The sequence below is a fragment of the Oryza sativa genome, chromosome 10 (genome assembly GCF_034140825.1).
Source record: "Oryza sativa Japonica Group chromosome 10, ASM3414082v1".
Taxonomy (NCBI): domain Eukaryota; kingdom Viridiplantae; phylum Streptophyta; class Magnoliopsida; order Poales; family Poaceae; genus Oryza; species Oryza sativa.
This window is the reverse complement of record NC_089044.1, coordinates 9,649,061-9,668,049: the sequence shown is the minus strand read 5'-3', so window position 1 is coordinate 9,668,049 and position 18,989 is coordinate 9,649,061. Positions and strand designations below refer to the sequence as shown.

At 37.2% G+C, this 18,989-nt stretch overlaps 1 protein-coding gene and 1 long non-coding RNA gene across 3 annotated transcripts; one reads left to right on the top strand and one right to left on the bottom strand.

Moving 5' to 3' along the window:
- The first annotated feature begins 819 nt into the window (after positions 1-819).
- Positions 820-3,275, top strand: LOC136353588 (uncharacterized). The gene is made up of 3 exons (XR_010736899.1): positions 820-1,579; positions 1,729-1,800; positions 2,856-3,275. It is a non-coding gene; the product is annotated as an uncharacterized lncRNA (long non-coding RNA).
- A 6,482-nt stretch (positions 3,276-9,757) lies between these two features.
- Positions 9,758-17,348, bottom strand: LOC107279019 (transcription factor WRKY45-2-like). 2 transcript variants are annotated; one of them, XM_015757929.3, is made up of 3 exons: positions 17,110-17,348; positions 11,123-11,233; positions 9,758-10,433 (listed from the first exon to the last, which is right to left on the bottom strand). In XM_015757929.3, exons 1-3 carry the CDS (start codon positions 17,244-17,246, stop codon positions 9,851-9,853), a joined length of 831 nt encoding a protein of 276 aa, XP_015613415.3. In that variant the 5' UTR covers positions 17,247-17,348; the 3' UTR covers positions 9,758-9,850. The 2 variants fall into 2 exon arrangements, with proteins under 2 accessions (XP_015613415.3, XP_066161018.1); XM_066304921.1 differs by having other exon boundaries at positions 9,758-10,463; positions 17,110-17,347.
- Positions 17,349-18,989: the final 1,641 nt, after the last annotated feature.

The window sequence follows — 18,989 nt, the reverse complement described above, 5'->3', positions numbered from 1 at the left end:
TAAACAATTAAAGGGCTCTCGCATTCGCTCGTCTCAGTGAGAATCACCGTTAAAGCACCTTGTTGGTATTTCTTAACAATATTACTAGAAATATAATTATCATCAATGACGCAAAAATACTCCTGCTATATTATGATTACAAAGTCCATCCGCAAGCACACGGATATACCATTGTAGCATTTCACCAGAGAGTATTCCAAGGGTATCGTATTTATTTAATCCCGTGAGAAGATTATAATTGTCACAGCCTGAATTTCGTTTCAGAATTTATAAATTATTTAATAAATTATTCTTAGATTTTTTATTAAAAGTTCATTAATTTACAAGTGAAGTTAAATGTGGAAAATCAAAATTTCTAAATATAAAGCATGGTTGGATTTAATTTGTATTAAATTCTCCATGATTAATTATACTCTCTGAAATTTTCTCAGATTTTTCAGAGCTCAATTCCTAATTTTAATAATACAAAGAACATTCCAGTAATTATTCACATTTTAAATTAATCATTAAATGAGCTGGTTTCAATTTTATTAAATACTTAGAGTGTCCAACTATGTTCAACAATTTTATTGGAATTATTTGAGCATTGGAATTATTTTTAAAAATTGAAAGATCATTTCAGTGATTAATTTAATTGGGAAAAGTAATTAAATTTCCTTTTCCTTTTCGGGCCGAAACAGGAAAAGTTCAATTTCATGCCATCCTTCCTTCCTCTCTCTGGTCGGCCTTTTCTTTCCAAAGTCTAGCTTGTGTCCCTCCTTTAATCGGGCCAAGGAATAGAAGCCCAGCCGAAAGTCTGCTTTGCATCCCTTCCGCTACAGTGCATCTTCAACCTCTAGACAGATCCGAGCCAGCCGGGTGCACGGCTGCCGCCGCCTCCTCCTTCCAAATCCGATCTCCCCGTTGTCCTCTTTCCATATTAGTTGCGGGAATGGAATCCTCTCAATCTGCTCTACAATTTCCCCAAGAAATCCCCAAAATTTTCTATGGAAATCCATTCCAATTTCGCGAATCAATCTTTCCTTACACCGGCGAAGATCCTAAACTTTTCCGGAGCTTTTCCCGTCGATGTGGGCTCGATCCCGGACTCCCATGGCTATATATAGAGCCCCCTACCTCTCCTCTTTCGGCCGCCACCTCTCCCTCTCTCCGCCGTCGGCGGAAACCTTCTCCCCGCGAGCGCCTACTCTCTCCGTCGCCGGTAGCCGCTCCAGCCGCCATGCGCTGCCGCCTCGGTCGTCGCCGCTCTGCGCCGCCACCTCCCTCGGCTCCGCAAAGTCGAGTTCTACCCCGGCCGCTGGTTATTTTGCGCCAAAATCCACCGGAGCTCCATCGTCGCCGTCAACCCGAAGTTCACCGTCGCGTTTTGATCTCCGGCGAGGCCCTGCTGCTCCTCCCGTCATCGCCAAGCTTCACCGCCACCTTTGTTGGATTCGCAGCTGCGAGGAGAAGCCCGTCCGTCATCTGTCATCCACCGAAGATCGCCGGAAAGTCGTCGCCTTCGTTGACCAGAACCTCGCCGCCCTTCGGAGCTCATCGCCGGTCATCTCCTTCGCTGTCCGTCGTCGCATAAGTGTTGGTAAGAATCGCCGTCACCTTCTCTACCTCCCGGTGCCCTCCATTTGCGTTATTGTGCCGTGGTTCGCCGGTAACCGCTCCCATGCCGTTCACCGGTGAGGTTTTTCCCTAGGAACTTAATCCAATCTAACCAATCCGTTGTCTATCTAGCATTGTCGTCGTCTCCGTGTGTTGCCGCCGGGTCGCCGTCGTCATCTCTCCCTCTCCGATCGCTTTGGTTTGGTGAGATTTCTATCTGTGTTCCCTCGGTTTAGGTTTTAATCTCTTGTTTGTGTCGTCGAGTAGCCGCGTTGTCGCTACCACGCCGCCGTGCCACGCTTAGCTGCTGCCCTAGCGTCGCCGCTGCGCTAGCCCTCTAGCCGCCGCCGTGCCGCTCCCTGCCACAGCCGTGCTGCTGTGCTGTGCGTTGCCGCTTGCCGCTAGCTGCCGTTTGGCCGCTGCTCGTGCGTGCCAAGTCGCTGTGTCCCGCTACTGCAGCTACCAAGCCACTTGCTGTTGTGCCGTGTCGTCGCTGCTGTGCCGTGTTGTAGCCGTGTGACGCTTAAACCTAGCCGCCGCTTTAGCCCGTTGCTCGGTAGTCGAGTTATCTAGCTATAGGTGCAACCCTAGGTTCCTACCGGCCTATCGTTTGCCGTACCAGGGCTTTACCGTTAATCGTGTCTAGCTCACTAGTTTAGCCGCAGCTGTTGTTGAGTCGTTCGCTTGTTTGTTCGAACGAGGTGTTCCCCGTGCTTCGTTCGTTCGTCCGTGTGGAGTCGTCCTTTAGTTTAGAGCCGTTCAGAGCCGTCGTTCCGTTCGCCGGTTTCGGTTGATCGTTTGGGTGATCCCGTGTCACGTAGAATTTACTCCTTGAGTCGGTATCTTGCGTGGCTCGCTTGCCAGATCAATCCAAGCCATCTGATCTTGGTCGACTCGGTCAAAATTAATCTCAGCCGTCCAAAATCAATATAAATCCTGTTATCCCTTTTCAATGGCATATTAGTTCTTTTTACTATAAGTCGTCTACTAAATTCGTTCCAATAATTTCCAGAGGATGATTTAGTCTTATATCTCAGTTATAAATTATTTGTAAATTGTTTAATTAATTTCGAATATTCTTTTCTTTAATAGGCTTTAATTGGAATTAATCTTATAAAATTCATAATAATTCATATGAAGTCGGAATTAAGTGGTTCAAGTCTCTAAATTCATCTAAATTCATGATCTACATGTTTGTTTACTTTATATGTACTTTTTATTTGGTGTTTATTAGTCTTTTTCCTCGTTTTGCGTGTTAGCTTGTCGTTTCCGTCATTTCGAAGATTCGCAAGTGCGTCGGAAGTGTTCCAGAAGATTAATTGAAGACCGATTATTGCAAAGCAAGTCACACAGATCCCAAACACAATTCCTTTGAGCATGTTGATCTTATATTTAAATTCTCTATTTATTTCAACTATGCATTTATTTTCGAATGTCACCGGGTGGTGTGAACCTATTCCTTTGTTATGGCCAATTTGCATTGATCACCCTATTTCTTGATTACCTTGGGTTAAAATTTGACTAGTTGGATTTATGTATTGGTTCAACTAGATGTATTAGATATAATTGCTTAGCCATGCTTAGAAACATTAGCATATGATTGGGATAACTAATGTTTCACTATTACCTAATGGTGGATATCTAATGGTAGCTCACGATGGTCAATCGTGATTGGTTAATTAATTAATTGCCAATTAAAACTTGATAATGGTGGGTTGTGAGAACATGGTTTTGATGGTCGTGCTCATGACAATTAAGGACCGGTTCACGAGTTTTGGTTGTGAAACATTAACCGTGCCAACCACAAGCCAGCATGAGCAACAGCTTTACCTTTTGTATAGCATGGTTTATTGCGGGGCACCAGACTGAGAAGTGGCGGAGATAACCCCACGGGGGTCACCGAGGAGTCCATGCCTTATTTTATAAGGAGGTGATTATGATCCAGGAATGGTGCGCTGTGGTGGATTGTGTTATGCGAGGGGTACTGTCACAGCTCCTTTCCGAGGTACTGTGGTGGTATCGCGGCGCATGGTGACATGTCGTGGGGCCGTGTCTTGTGGGTACAGACATCTCTGGCCAGAGTAAAATTATTCGAATAGCCGTGCCCGCGGTCATGGGCGGGTCTAACAATGTCTTTCGTGATTAGTCTCACACCTCTCACAATAATTATTGATGCTATAATTGGTAATAATTTGCTTAGCTCCTGGTTTGGAATGGTACATTCCTAATTTGGAGATAGAGCTGTACAATCGGGTATGGTTGTTCAGGTTTGGTTGGGCCTGTGCAGCATGTGTGTCATGTTCAGTGTTGATTAATAGTGATGATTAATTACTTTACTGTTTTACAATTCTTAAATGTTTATTAAATGCTGCTTTTGCAAATGAGCCTATATTATACCATCCTTTGGTATCCTTGTGCACTTGTATATTTGCTATGTGGCTTGCGGAGTATTCCATGTACTCACCTTGTAATAATCAATCAAACCTCAGTTGAAGAAAAGTTGCGAAGAAGAAGACGTTTGGCTTATACCCCAGTTGAGCTGCCTGTGGGAGTGGAGCCGGAGCTTCGCTAGACCGTAATTCCAATGTTGTTTACTTTTCTTTTGTAAGTATGTAATGTTATTATTTTGATGAATCTGTATATTAAATTGTCAGTTTGTGTATCTTGGCTGATTCCTGGACGAGGATTTTATCAAACAAGTTAGTTCAGAAATTACTAGTGAATTCCTGGGCGTGGCAATAATAGAGAGATCCATACTAATAATTTAAATATTACTTGTAATAACCAAAGTCTAGGCATGGATTAATATAATTCAAGGGTAGAGTGACACTAAGCAGAAGTATTTATACTCATTCATAATTATCTAAGCTAAGTGGATAGAAAATAGAAAGATCCTATTCCTATACTTGTAGTATACATACATATTATACATACATCCTAGTCATATGATTACTTAGCTAATATATACCCTCTTTCCGATGCCCTTTTGGTGCTTCGAGAAACCACCCCTGATTGCGGAGTTCCTTACGATAATCCGTCATGACCATCCAACTGGGGCTAAATACGGAGGAGTACCCTCACCAGGAAATTAACTTACGACTATATACACGCGCGGAGGAATACCCGTACTGAGCTGTCACCATCAGTGGCCCATCTTGCTTCCACAGCATATAACCCCAAATAATGATATCCAGTAATCTAAATACCACGCTTAAATTACCAAATACTACTCTAATATCATCGTCATGACATAGAGTCATAGTAAATACAATCATTATACCCACACCATTGCATCTCCCAGATAAGCTAGCATCATAATAAATATAACTTGGATATATAATAAAGTTGGTATTCATATACTCGGAAAGTAATACAATACCAAAGTAGTATAAAGAAGAATATTCTAAAGAAAGTACAAGTCTTAAAAGAGATAGAAAAGCTACTAGAGCCATACCCGAATTCTTCCGAAGACTCCGAGGACTGAAGATTCTATTCTAATTCTATTCCACTATACTCTAGAGACTATACTAAACTTGAGAGATGTATGAAGCTTCTTGCTTGAGCTGTGTGGGAAAAGTGAGGAGGTGAAGGCTTTTTATAGCTCTCCAATGACGGTTATGACGATTGGAATGGCCAGAATTGCCCTCCAACCGTCATTGGGGAGTGATCCAAGCCGTCCAGAAGAAGCCCTGCATCCAACGGCGGCACGGCGGGTTCAGCCGAACCATGGGCTGGGACCAGCCTGGCCCAAATTCGGCAGGTGGCATCCTCTTTTGCTCCTCTCCGCAGACTTATGAATTTTGGCCCAATTGGTTGTGTCATTTTTGAGTTCTTTGCCCATTCATTGATAAGTCTAATTCTTGACATCGCCCGATTGATTGATCGCCTGTTTTGATGTCGATTCTCCTCCATTTTATATTCATTCTCTGCAAGAGGTTAATAATCCTAGTGCTAGTGGAATATTTATTATTTAAACATAAATATGTATTGCAAGCATACCTAGTTCTCCTCTATTTAGGTAATATTGACGGGCGAAACTAATTGCTAACGACTATCAACACACCTATCCTTCTCAATTTGTTTTTAATTTTATAAAGATTAGATCTAATTGTTGGAAATAACGGGTCGACCGATTTAAGTAACAATCAAGAGCCAGATGTTCTTATTTTTCCTTATAATTTCTATAATCTATTAGTGCTACATGGTGGTTCAGAAGCATTTGTAGTCCCACGTGATGGCTTGAGAGCGTTTGTAGCAAGTTTAATGGAATTTTAGTATATAATAGATCCGTGAATATTTAAATTTGGGTGATTTTTACTTGGCTTTTTAATCATATTTTAAACTTATGATCCTTCTCTCAAAAATCTATTTGGGATTGTTTTGAAAATTGGTTATGATTTTGTTCATGACGATCCTTAAAACACATAAATTCTAAATTTATAATCGATTAAAATTGAGGATTCTTGAATTTACGACAAAATTATTTTTCAACAGTAGAGTTGGTTCCTATGCAATTCTTTGTTAGTACAGAATAGATCGAGTTGATGTTTTGGCAATTTCATTGCCCTGATTTCCTAGCTTGCACAACCCCTGCCATGCTCGGACTTTTCTCTAATTTGTTAGTCTTATGTCATTCTTTGTTAGTACAAAATAGAGTTGATGTTTAGGCAATTTCATTATCGGGATTCCTTGGCTTGCACAATTCCGTGCATTCTCACTATGGCCCATTGTGATCAGACTTGTTCTCTAATTTGTTAGGGCCTCGAAAGAAATCTTAGGAGAGCTAAGGATATTACTGTTGTCGATAGTATTGACCATATTAGATAAAGTTATGTTATAATAACATAGTGCAAAGCAATGTTGAGATAAGCATTTGAGTTAAAGTTTAAATCATCTAGATGATCATCATTAGCCCACCTTTACATGTTATTTCTCATGCAAGGTCGTCTTTTCATGGTATGATATTAGACACGCTCTCTCTACTAGATAACAATTCTTTTCATATGAATTTTTTATTAATTGTTGTTTCCATCGCCGACAACGTGTAGCCTTGGAAATATCCTAATGGAACATTCTAGTAGTCTCATTGGTTCATGTAGAATAGTTTTCATACCACATAAGTTAAAAATCTAATGCTTGGCACCTGAGTTAATTAATTATTGAGGATTGCCCTACCTCATGTTTTCGTTAGTATGCTTATACACTCCAACGATATCTTTATTCATTTACTATATTTTTATAATTTTATAATATAAAGATGGTGCCTTGTAAATCCATGTGAGGAGGAGGGGTAGTGGGATGATACTCTGTTTTTTTTTAGTTTTTTAAAGATTGATCTAGTGGGTGAAATAATAGTTTTAATGAGGTCGGATGCTTCATTCTTTTAGAATTTATATGATTTTTATTAATTTTTAAGATGTGATATGTAGTGGCTTATGAATGTAGAATGATAGATCTAATGACTGAAAATAATGGGTCTACCGATTTGAGTGCAAAATGATGATGGTTAGATATTTTTTTTATAGAATTTAAACAACATTTCTTAATTTTTAAGATGTGATGGGTGATGGCTTGCGCCTAGAAGATATTTAATGTACAAATTTATATATGTAGAATGATTTAAGATGACATAACTGTTGTCAAAATTTTTCTATGTTCAATATTTTATTTTTTACCTAGCAAAATAAATGTAATACGGATTTTAAAGTATTTATTTAATTACAAATAAAAACAGTATAGATAACTGAAAACTGTATATAAATTGAGAATCATGATGATTTAGCTAATTTTAAATTATTTTATATTGAGCTGTTAGAAAATAGCTACGAGAAAAGGGAAGAGCAAAAAAAGAAAAAGAAATACGTGAGCACATATGCACGGTGTGCACGTACGGCAGGGGAAGAGAAGAGAAAACGAATTCATTGAGATTGATCTAATAGGCCGACAGGTTGGTTTAAGTTATCTATTCCCAAAAATTGATCTAATGGTTAAAAATAATGAGGCCACTGATTTAAGTGAAAACCAATGGTGAGATGTTTTTCTTTTTTTCAAAATTTCTATGATTTTTTCTATTTTATTAGGGCGCCACGTGGCATCGTAGGAGCGTTTTTAGAGCACCACATGGCGGCATGAGAGCGTTTATAGGAAGATTAATGAACTTTTAGTATATAATAATAGATAGATAGATAGATTTTGAACATGAGCAGGTCTGCCAATGCCAGGTTTTCGTCCTCTTTGTTTTGTTTTGTTTTGTTTTCGTCCACTGATATGTTTGTTAAAATCTTCTTTTGTTTCTTACTGTGACTGGAAGAACATTAGTAGAGCTTTCAGATTGGTCTCCTGAAAGGATCTAAATATATTTTGAGGAAGCACGTGAAGCTGGATCAATTGGAGTGAATTGAACCTTGGGTGATTATTTGGGAGACTTTCGGTAAATAATCTTGTATTGCTGTTGATGTTATAATGTTTGCTTAATGTTCACTAGCTGCATGGCTTTCAATGTGACACTTCTACCTGCATGGCTTGTGCCAAGTTTTTACAAGATGTTATTTTGTTGCACATAATGTGTAATTCAATGGATAGATATCCTCATCGTCTTCAAGTAATCAGTGCGTTTCAGCTGTCTCTTTTACTTGTGAGCATGATGAAGCCCTTTAACTACATTACCCTTTTACTATTCAGAAGAAATAATACAATATGGTCTAGCCCCTATCTTTCTTCTTTGTATCAAGGACATGCAGTACGTACATTTACATGTTCTTGAAGAACAAGTGTAAAACACATCAATTCTGTAATTTCAGGGAAACCTCCGTACATTGAATTTTGGTCAGTTTGCAAACAACGATAAATGGTCAATCTCTGGTTTACAACAGGAACTCTTGCATTATACTATTAGATTTTGTTTCTAATAGCTGAACAATTATTGTCCTAAATATCAGCACCTGTATCTAAAGCTTTAGTAGTTAAGAAGGCTCAACTAATTATTCTGTTGTATGTGACGTGGAATATATCTTTTTTCCGTGCGGCTATTTATTTGTAACCGTATTTATTGGGAAAGAGTTTCAGCTTGCATGGATTGCTTTATCGATCTGCTTCAATCAAAGATCCATCTACCCAAGTTGCATATGAACCAAAGATTTCATTTGTGATTTGCATTGTCTGTAACTGAAATAAACCATAGGTTGCTGATCCACACCAAAAGGCACTAATGTGATGAAATATAGAATTTTCTCGGAGATAGATTCTAATTAATCACTCGAGTGGATGTCCACCCGTATAGTGATGTCAACTAAATGATCTTGAAAAAATTTCAAAAAAAATTACAAGATAGATTGATATATAATATATTACTCCACAAACATGCAAGTTAAAATTCAATTTTTATAAGTCGTAACAAAAATCAGATTTAACTGTAAATATACGTATACTATTTAGAGTTTGATTTGCTATTTTTGTTACATCTTGTAAAAGTCAAATTTGAACTTACATGTTTGTGGGGTGATACATCTATCTTGTCAAATTTTTTGAATTTTTTTCATACCCATTTAGTTGACGTGCAATAAATGGGTGGATGTCCACATAGGTGATTAAAAGTGTTTCCCAATTTTCTCAACTATTTTCAGCACTGTATATCTGTCACCAACTGAGATATTGCCCATGCATGATTTCGTGGGCATCAAAGACAGAATCTGCTTTCCATGGTGAGTTGATAAAGTGTAAAATGAATTATTCATTTCGGGAAGGATTGATTGCTGTTTGGGTAAACTAATGCATTTCTCTTATCTGGTGTGTTTTACCCTTTACCTGTTGCCGGATGGTCCCTTTGGAATGTTCTTAATCATTGTTTTTATGTGAATCATATATCCATCTCATTGTATGTTTAATTGTTAAAACATAAATTGTATTTTAACTGTTTAATTTGTATCATCACCAAATATGGCCATAGCAATAGCACGCGCATGTTACTAGGTAGGATTGGTACTAAAATCTTGTAAGAGCCCGGTAGGTGCTTTGAACAAAGAGTGATAAGGAGTGCATGTATTCACAATGCATGTCAACACATTTGGACTCCAGTGTGCTCTCCCTCTTTTTTTTTCATGACGCGCTCCGATATGCATTTTTCATGACTATAAGTTTGGTGAAATGCTCACGAAAAGAAAAGAAAAAAATACTATGGCACCAAAATAATTCCACGACAAATCTAGTGGTACTACGGATCGACTAGTCTGAACATCCATCAGGCTCGTCAGAACTACTATTGCTGCATACTGTCCGGGAAATACATATGGTCACCACAGAGCAACTCGTCATCGACACTGAATTCGCACGTATCCAAATCAAACGACGAGAACGTGTCCCATCCGTCGTCCACCACCATCGACGACGACGGTGTTGGCGGCGCCGACGACCGCATCTGCCTGAGTCCATCAACGACGGCGCGGAACATCGACAGCCGCCGTGCCGGCGGCGCAGAACGGATGGCCGCCGGCGGCTGCTCCCGCTCGTCGTCGCTCATCGTCATTGACAGCTGCGCCTGGGCCCCCGCCGCCATCGTAGCCGCCGCAGGCTGCCACTGCTGACGATGCACTGCATTATTGGCCGTGTGGCCGCCGGCAGTGGAGCTGAACCTGAACAACACCGCGTGGTGTACTTCCGCTTTGGCCGGCGGTGGCTCGGTGAAGACATGGGCCGGCGTCGGGGCCGGCGGCGATGGGTTGCAGGTGTGCGGGTGAATGTAGGTGACCCTGTAGAGTGGCGGGTCGGCGTCGTTCTCCTGCTGCACCACCTTGGTCGCCATGCAATTCCTGTCGTCCCGGTAAGAGCATCGGTAGTATAGCCTGTAGATCGCGACAGTTTTACACCAACGTCTGAAAGATTGGTTTATTCGTGACAGATTAATTAATACACACGTCAGGTAAATTAATTTTCTGCCCTGGGGGCTATTCGAGTTTTTGGTAGTAGACTAGTAGGTACGAGTACCAAACATACTAAATACAGGTACATAATCTAGATTGATGAAATGTGCAATTAGTACGTGCACCAAAGATTAGAAAATATTATTTTTTCTTTAAAAACATTGTGATATAGGTGTGATAGTGTCATGCCTCATGATACTCGCGGTCCATCCACACCAAAATTAACCCAAATTGAAATCCCGGACTACACAATTATGGCTGTGTGCATTCTTAGTGTAGAGATCAAAAGATATACTAATTAATAAAGATGTGGTTCATACCTGGGTGATGACAAAGATTGGTACAGAATGAAACTTATGTATATTTAGTGAAAACAAATACTTATATATATTTGGTGAATGGTGATACATAAAAGTAAGAAATTTCATTCCGGAGATTATAATATCCTACTCAATTCTTTTTGTATATATTACTTCAATGCCACTTTTCTCATACGGGCGGCCTCTCAATTGTTTAGGGTTTAGTTTTAACTCGGATAACACAATGGGCATTATGATTATACGTGAGTTAGGATTGTAATATAGGGGATGTTGAAAATTTCCAAAACGTACCTTGGGAACGATGAGTTCTTGATTTTCTTCTCTCCATACTTCCTCCAGAGATGGCCATCTGTATGTGGTATAGGCGTAAGGTTGACACATGTTGGATGCCCTTCCTGCATCCTGTAATAGTATTACGGAAATATGAAAACATTATCTAAAACTAGAAAGGTAGCCCGCACGTTGCGCGGGCATATATTATAGATTATGTTTGAAGAAAACTTAAAATGAGTGTTGCTTTAGATAAATTTTTCAATCTATTTGTTAGCTTTTAAAATATATAATATTTAATACATTCCTATAAACAATTTTGTACCATCTCTTCATTATCTATAAAGGAGTTTGATTTAATTTGTTTGGTGACATGTGGTGTTTTGTCTTGTTTAATAGAATGTTTAGGAGCTTTCTTTTTTTTAGCAAATCCTAAATAACTATTATTGTTAATGAATATGTTTTATGTGTACCAAGCTAGTCCTCCTAGTTGGTTCATATTGACGCAATTTTTTACATATTTACATATAAATTTCAAAAGTTATTTTGTAGACCTCCATCCCTGATATATGCGTGATCTATAGTATCTTTTTTTTAAAAAAATGTTATGGCAATGGAACATGTAATGGTTGTTCCAATTTTAATGAAAAGTAGGAAACAATGTTCCTATTAATATTTTCTATTTATTGTTTTATTTTATACTACCCTTATTTTAAGTTTCAAACATAGGCGTTATGAATAGAGCAATTTATATTAGAAATAAAATGTGTGGCTTAAAAATTATTTCTCCTTTTAGTTTGATAGCTATAAAAATATCGATGAGGGGCAGAGGGGAAAGTGCGAACCGAGGAGTGAGGAGACGGGTAGTGTTGTGTTTGTGCGCATGTGAGGAGAGGATGTTTTTGGGGAGGGGGTTCTCTCCTTTTTTTTTAATAAATGATTTAAGTGAAAACCAATGATTTATTTTGTTCATAAAATTTCAAATTATTATTTTGCTAATTATTAAGATGTAACACATAGCGACTTAAAATTTTTCCTTCAATTCTTCCTTCTAATTTTTAAGATGTAATACCTAATTAGAAAAATAATTACCCCTCTTTTGAGATGAGTTAGGCCGGGAATATTACTTCTTTTGTTCTTTGCTTTAACTTCCCAACTTATTCCTCTTTTTTTTTTTCTAGGGCACACTTTTCAAATTGCTAAACGGTATGTTTTTTTTTAAAAAATTCTATACGAAAGTTGCTTTATAAAAATCATATTAATCATTTTTTTTAAAAAATAGCTAATATTAAATTAATTATGCGCTAATGAGTCGCTTCTTCTGGTGCTCTAGAGATTAGGTCGTAACCCATGGAATGAACACAGCCTAGTTATGTTCATTTTACTCTTAGAAATGTAGATCTAAATTAATTATCGTGAAGTTATGTAGGATGATAAATATTTATTATTATTGTTTTTTATATTTCTTCTAATAGTTTGAAATGCATGCAAAAGTTAAAAAATATAGCCCAAAAGTAACATATTTATTTTCATATTTTAGTAATAGTGTAATTTGGTCTTTAACCGTGAATTTGGTCATAAAGACATCGATGGATAAAAAAACTATTATATGATTTAGATATCTTAGATAGTTAATATTTTAACAAATAAAGCATGAAGATGGAGAAAGAATTAATGGAAAAGAGAAAAAGGGAGAAGGCGTACGTACGTATGTACTTAACTACCTAATGCTGGGTGGGCCGAGTTCAGGAGATGATATTTTTTTAAAAAAAAAATCCAATGGTTGTAAATAATGGGTCCACCAAATTTAATAGAAATCAACGGTTATTTGTTAAAGTGCTATGTGGCAGTTTAGGAGCGTTTATAGGATACCACATGGCGGCTTAGGAGTGTTTATAGAAAGTTTAATGGACTTTTAGTATATAATAGAAGATAATAGATTTTCATATGCTAGCACAACTTTTGGAATTTGTACTAAGATATGTATACGGTACAAGTACGTACTGTCGTTTATATTGTAGAACTGTACACGTTTATATGATACTTGTTCAATATTTGTTCACCATCCAAACAAGGAATAAGTAATGTCAATGAAATCATGGAAAAAAAAAAGAAATCTTGGTGATATGTATGCATGTACACCTCCTATGAAGTGATTATTCATATATAGATAAGGGTACATTTTATTTGACAAATAATGGACCCACGTTATATAATTTTACTCTAAAGTAATTAACTACTTCAAAAGAAATTCATAAATTGTAAATTAGGCTCAGAGGATGGTAAATTTGAAAAGGTTGTGGAATATAATGGGCCTACTCTCGTTTATATATAGTTATGTGAGGGCATGCACAATAATAATATAATGCACACCTTTCGTGTCAAAATAATAATAATAATAATAATGCACACCACTCTAAATATATCCTCAAATATGTCATATCAAACAATTTGCCATATAAAAACGGGCTGAAACAAAAGGGTTTTATAGGAAAACTAGAACACATATAGAAGACAAGCCAGATATATACTAACCAAGTTGCTAGAAGGCCAGTGAGGTAAGAGCAAGGACTTAATCTTAAAGACGAAACAATGCGTATAACACGATAGTAGATGTTTATTCAATGTGTGTTGAATAAATTCATCGCAAATAGTTTTAAGCAAGGATTTCATGTATATAATTAAATATGTTGATAAGGTTTTAGGCCCAGCGTCCTCCACCTTCCTCTTTTGTTATATTTTTCTATCTTAACATCTTTTACGATGGTCTCACTAGCTAGTATATATATATATATTTAGATAATGGAATATAAAGCTAGTATATATATATATATATATATATATATATATATATATATATATAGTAGAAATGATCTACATATTTCATCATTTCCTATCTTATTATAGTAATCCCCCACTAACTCCTTAAGCTTAACATGCAAAGATGTCACATCATCATCCACTAATCCACTAATTAACAAGATGCCACATCATCATCCACTAACAATCATCACATTTAAACATCATGCAAACATGCTATGTCTTTATAGTTTTTATAATTTAAGAGCTTTTCAAATACAAACATGTTAAATTATCATCCAATATAATTCACATAATGTTTCAATATACATCTTATTATGTTTTATGATACCCTATATACTTATATAGTTCATCCTCACTTAGTTAGTGATTAAATGATTAATCTATGGTCCAGATTATCTTTCTCCTTTTTTCCTCTAATTAAGTCATATCCCATCAATTGTTTTTATCCTTTAGATGATTAATCTACAGTCCACACACCCAAACTATCTCCCTATTTTTCTTCTTCTATAAAGTCATACCACCTTACTTTTTACGTTTGAATCACCATTCTACATACTATTTAAATTTAAATTATCATAAACCACATTAATTTACTTAATATGGTGTTATCTAGCTATCATAGCTATCTTACACGTTATTTTTTTTATTGTTATCATACTAAATTCCCGCAGCAATGTGCGGGATTTCACCTAGTTTTCTTTATCTCAAAAAAACCCACGTGAATCAATAGCTCTGGTTAATGTTTCTACTACCATTTCTCCTGCCTACTCCCTCCGTCCCCAAAAAAAAAAACAAACCTTGATTTCCATGCCCAACGTTTGACCGTCCGTCTTATTTGAAAAAATTATGAAAAAAATTAAAAAAACAAGTCACGTATAAAATATTAATCATGTTTTATCATCTAATAACAATGAAAATATGAATTATAAAAAAATTTCATATAAGACGGACAGTCAAAGTTGGACAAGGAAATCTAGGTTTGCCTTTTTTGGACGGAGGGAGTAGTACGTAGATCTACTTTATAAATTTGTTGACCACTCTATTGTCGCACACTAATTAATGGTGGTGTATATAGACCGTCATATTTCTCCAGTAGTCCAGCTGCACAGCGATCATCACATCTGTTCCATTAGCAGTCCAGCTTTTGATATCATCATCTGTTCCATTAGCAGCTTAGCAACGTATCCTAATTAAGCAGTTTCTCTATGTAGGCAAACTTATCAAAATCTCGATTATGTCATACGATTTTACAGCTTGACAGTACGTCTAAGTGCCTAATTTTATGGTTCAGTACACATAGGTAGAAAAATCGACGATTTACAATTTTTATTTGCTCCTACTTAGAACTTCCTATTTCGATGTAGTATCACGATTTTAACAACATACCCCCTCTGTCACGTAAAGAATCAAATCTTGGGAACAGATTCATCCCCAGAATTTAATTCTTTATGGGATAGAGAGAGTAGATGTACAGAAGGCAAAACCATCACATATACTAGTTATCCGGCCCCTTCACAACAGCTTGTGGTCCTCCCTCTTAATTACGTTCTACATGTAGTTAGAGCAAGGATAATAGTAGAGTTCACTTTCTATTATTAGCCTATCTTAAAGCCAACATATATAGGTTGGCTACAATTTTCTTCTCCTCTCTCCATTTCTCACTTATACATTTAATATATTTGTTTTGGAGCTTGTGATAAGCTAGCTCTTGCATGATATTTTATATTATATCTCTTCTCCACGTAAGCTTACAGTAGAGTTATATCTCAGTATTATACTTGCTCTTATTAGCCAGCACATATACTTAGATCTGTGTGTATATATATTTCAAAATACTCTAATTTTATGTAGATTGCTGCTATTAGTAGTGGAGAATTAAATATTTAATTACTTTGAATACTGTGCCATATAATATGATTTGGAAGATCTAAGCCAACAGTATAATCACATCATTTATGCAACGTGCAACACGTACTGTCCTGAGAGGTTATATGTCTCCATATATATACTGTGGGATACCAGCTCCTCATGCACACCAAGAGCCAAAGTACTCATATATAACTGAAAATTACACTGTCTGTATAGATAATTGCCACTTGCCTCTCCATATATACCACTTGGGGTGAGTTGAGTTTGAATTAGAATGATATATATATATATCATATGTGGGGGCCTAATTATTTAGTGCTAAAATTATCCGGAGCACGCTGTAGATGCAATGTATCGGACATAATTTGTTTTCTGTACTCATTAAAAAAAAGGACTATAGTAGTTTGTAAAATTGTAAGGTCAAGGCACACAGACTTCACTCTTTCAGCATATTCAACTTGGACAAACTATTGAATTATAATCGCTGCTGTCCAGCAACTAATATGCCCTACGTCACAGATTAAATATTGTGCCCCTAATAACTCCAGCGGGAGAGGGAGAACCTGATTTATTTCCCTGAGAGATGTTAGGTGTGTTTAGTTCACGCCAAAATTGGAAGTTTGGTTGAAATTGGAATGATGTGATGAAAAAGTTGAAAATTTATATGTGTAGAAAAGTTTTGATATGATGGAAAAGTTGGAAGTTTGAAAAAAAAGTTTGGAACTAAACAAGGCCTTAGTTGAATAATATTATAGTGCCTCCTCATTGTTGAATATTTTGGAGCTTCAGCGTTGCGGGACTCTTCAGCTTGAAGATTCTGTTAATAAGGTCCTCGCATCGAGAACACACTTTGCAGTGGTAATTTATGTAGTGTTAGATCTGCAGCGCATTGAGGTTATGGGTGTGCATGACTTCATCCATGCATCAAGATTCAAGATTATGTACTCACCGGCTATATGTTTCACTAGGAAATTTTAACGTCCATAGATTTTCTATCATGGTCTCTATATCTAGTGAGTTAGTGTAAGTAAATATGTGTATTCATGGATAAGTGTTTTAGAACATATATGGGAGTTTTTATTAAACTCGGCTAATTAATTATACGTATAGTATTAAGATGATACAATCGCATTGATCAAAGATCAGTCTTAACACAGCTGCATAGCTAAGATATGCACAAAACCAATATGCATATGTATATGTTTTCTCGTATAATTAGGACGACGAAAAGAAATAGGGAAGGAAACGAACGGCATTGCTGCTCGATATGCATGCAGAAGACAGCTGATCATCAGAGAAAATCCTCAAATTATTACCTTGGCTTCCGCGAGGAGAACGGCGACGACATGGGCGTCGGCGGCGGCTGGCCATGGACGCCGCCGCCGACCGGACGTGGGCTGCGAGATGCCGGGTCCGTGAACTGCATCGTCTGCAGCTGGTGACGCGAGGCCATTGTCCTCGCGTGCAGACTGCAGAGACTATTTTCAGGTAAATCCCTGCACCTAAGACGATGGAGAGCAACGGCAGGTCTATATGTAGGTGAAGAACAGGAGTTGCTTTGATCGATGCACATGAGGAAGAGTGATGGAGGTGTCACCAGCCATATATTAATGTTGCAAACGGAGGATATAATATTATCAGTCCTCTAACCTGATTCTTGTTCACATATTGCATTAGCTAGCATATGAGGTGTATGCTTACATGGTAAAAAAAAATAGAATAGTACAGGAAGATGGTATCTGCTCCCATGATTGTGTGTTAAATTTATGACATATGCACATCTGAAAATAAGAAGTCTCTATCCATATATTGCATTATCTTGTTAAAACAAACAACTTGATTGGGGTGCGTATTTAGGACTATATATGCATGTCATCATGTCGTGAATTATTATTGCTACAGGATCTACAACATGGCCAACAAGTCTGCTCTCCTCTTCTTGATCTTCTTTATTTAAAAAAAATACAATAAAAAACCGTTAACATTTGGTTGTTCTTCCTCTTGGAGTGTGGGATTTCAAGGAGAGAGAGCGAGAATGGCAATTTATTGTTGGGTCAGACCACTCCATGGTACACATGGCTAAAGCCATGATGGCAAAGTTTATGAGAATGAGATCGAAGAGCCTGGGAAAAAGAAAAAAAATAAAGTCTATGAGAGGACAGAAAACGTAGTTGAGCAGTCATGTCGATTGATCGAACTAAGCAATGCTCCGAGTGGATTTAGACATTATCTCGAATTTCCTATGTTTGTTGTTGATCTGATCTAGCTAGATGCTACTATATATTGAGGTAGTCTTAAATAAGACATTATTAATTAATTAACATATATCTTAATTAATCTAGGCACACAAGGATTGGGAAGAGGCAAGCAAAACTATGGATAAGGGTTAGTGATACCATGGAGATTATATATGGTGGAGATGGAGGTCCTACTTCATAGAAGTTCATCAAAGCCCTGGTGGAAAGGGAGAAAGTGTAGTATAATTTTTTTTAAAAAAAACACTGGAGGGGAGGCCTCCGCTGTTAAATTAAACTTTCTTGAGAAAGAAAAGAAAAACAAACTAGTCTAAATATACAAAATTACATTAACCGAATCCAAGTCTTGACTACATCCTAAGCAACAAAAGAGAGAAGTCTCCCCTAAAGAAGCTGCCTCCAAGAAAGTAAAGAGGGTGACTTGTTATTAAGAAAAATAAAACCATTTCTTTGCTTACATATGTTCCAAGCCCCTACAAGAATTTTTTCCATAAAGCATCGACCTTGATAGTTGTTTCTGGCCTCCATCATCATATTGTCCATGTTCAAAGAGGTATCCCAAAATATACCGACTCTGATTGATAGCATAGAACACTGTGAAGTGTATTTCAATCCTCCCCAAATAAAAATCCATTTATCACTTTCTAGTGACTGATCAACCTCACTTATCATATCTGATAACGACTGAAGTTCATCATATGCTTGCGGGGAGGGAGAGAGAGAGAGAGGGGGGGGATAGATGAAAGTTATTCTCAAATTGAATTGACAAAGAACACTGGACTGAAACATTCCTATTAAACAAGAACCTAGATAATTAAAAGGCAATTAAAGAACCAAAGCCAAAAACACTTGCCAACATTTGAGCCTTATCCTCACTGACATTTATTAGAATCAAACAAGATTTATGGTAATTAACCTTGAGCCCGGTCCCTTGTGCAAAA

What these genes read in the sequence shown, in the direction of transcription:
- LOC107279019 (XM_066304921.1), bottom strand. Translation starts at nt 17,246, where the DNA reads ATGGCCTCGCGTCACCAGCTGCAGACGATGCAGTTCACGGACCCGGCA. An exon ending in TTCTCCTCGCGGAAGCCAAG is followed by an intron (nt 11,234 to 17,109) that starts GTAATAATTTGA and finishes ATACTATTACAG; the next exon opens with GATGCAGGAAGGGCATCCAA. An exon ending in AAGAACTCATCGTTCCCAAG is followed by an intron (nt 10,464 to 11,122) that starts GTACGTTTTGGA and finishes CCAATCTTTCAG; the next exon opens with ACGTTGGTGTAAAACTGTCG.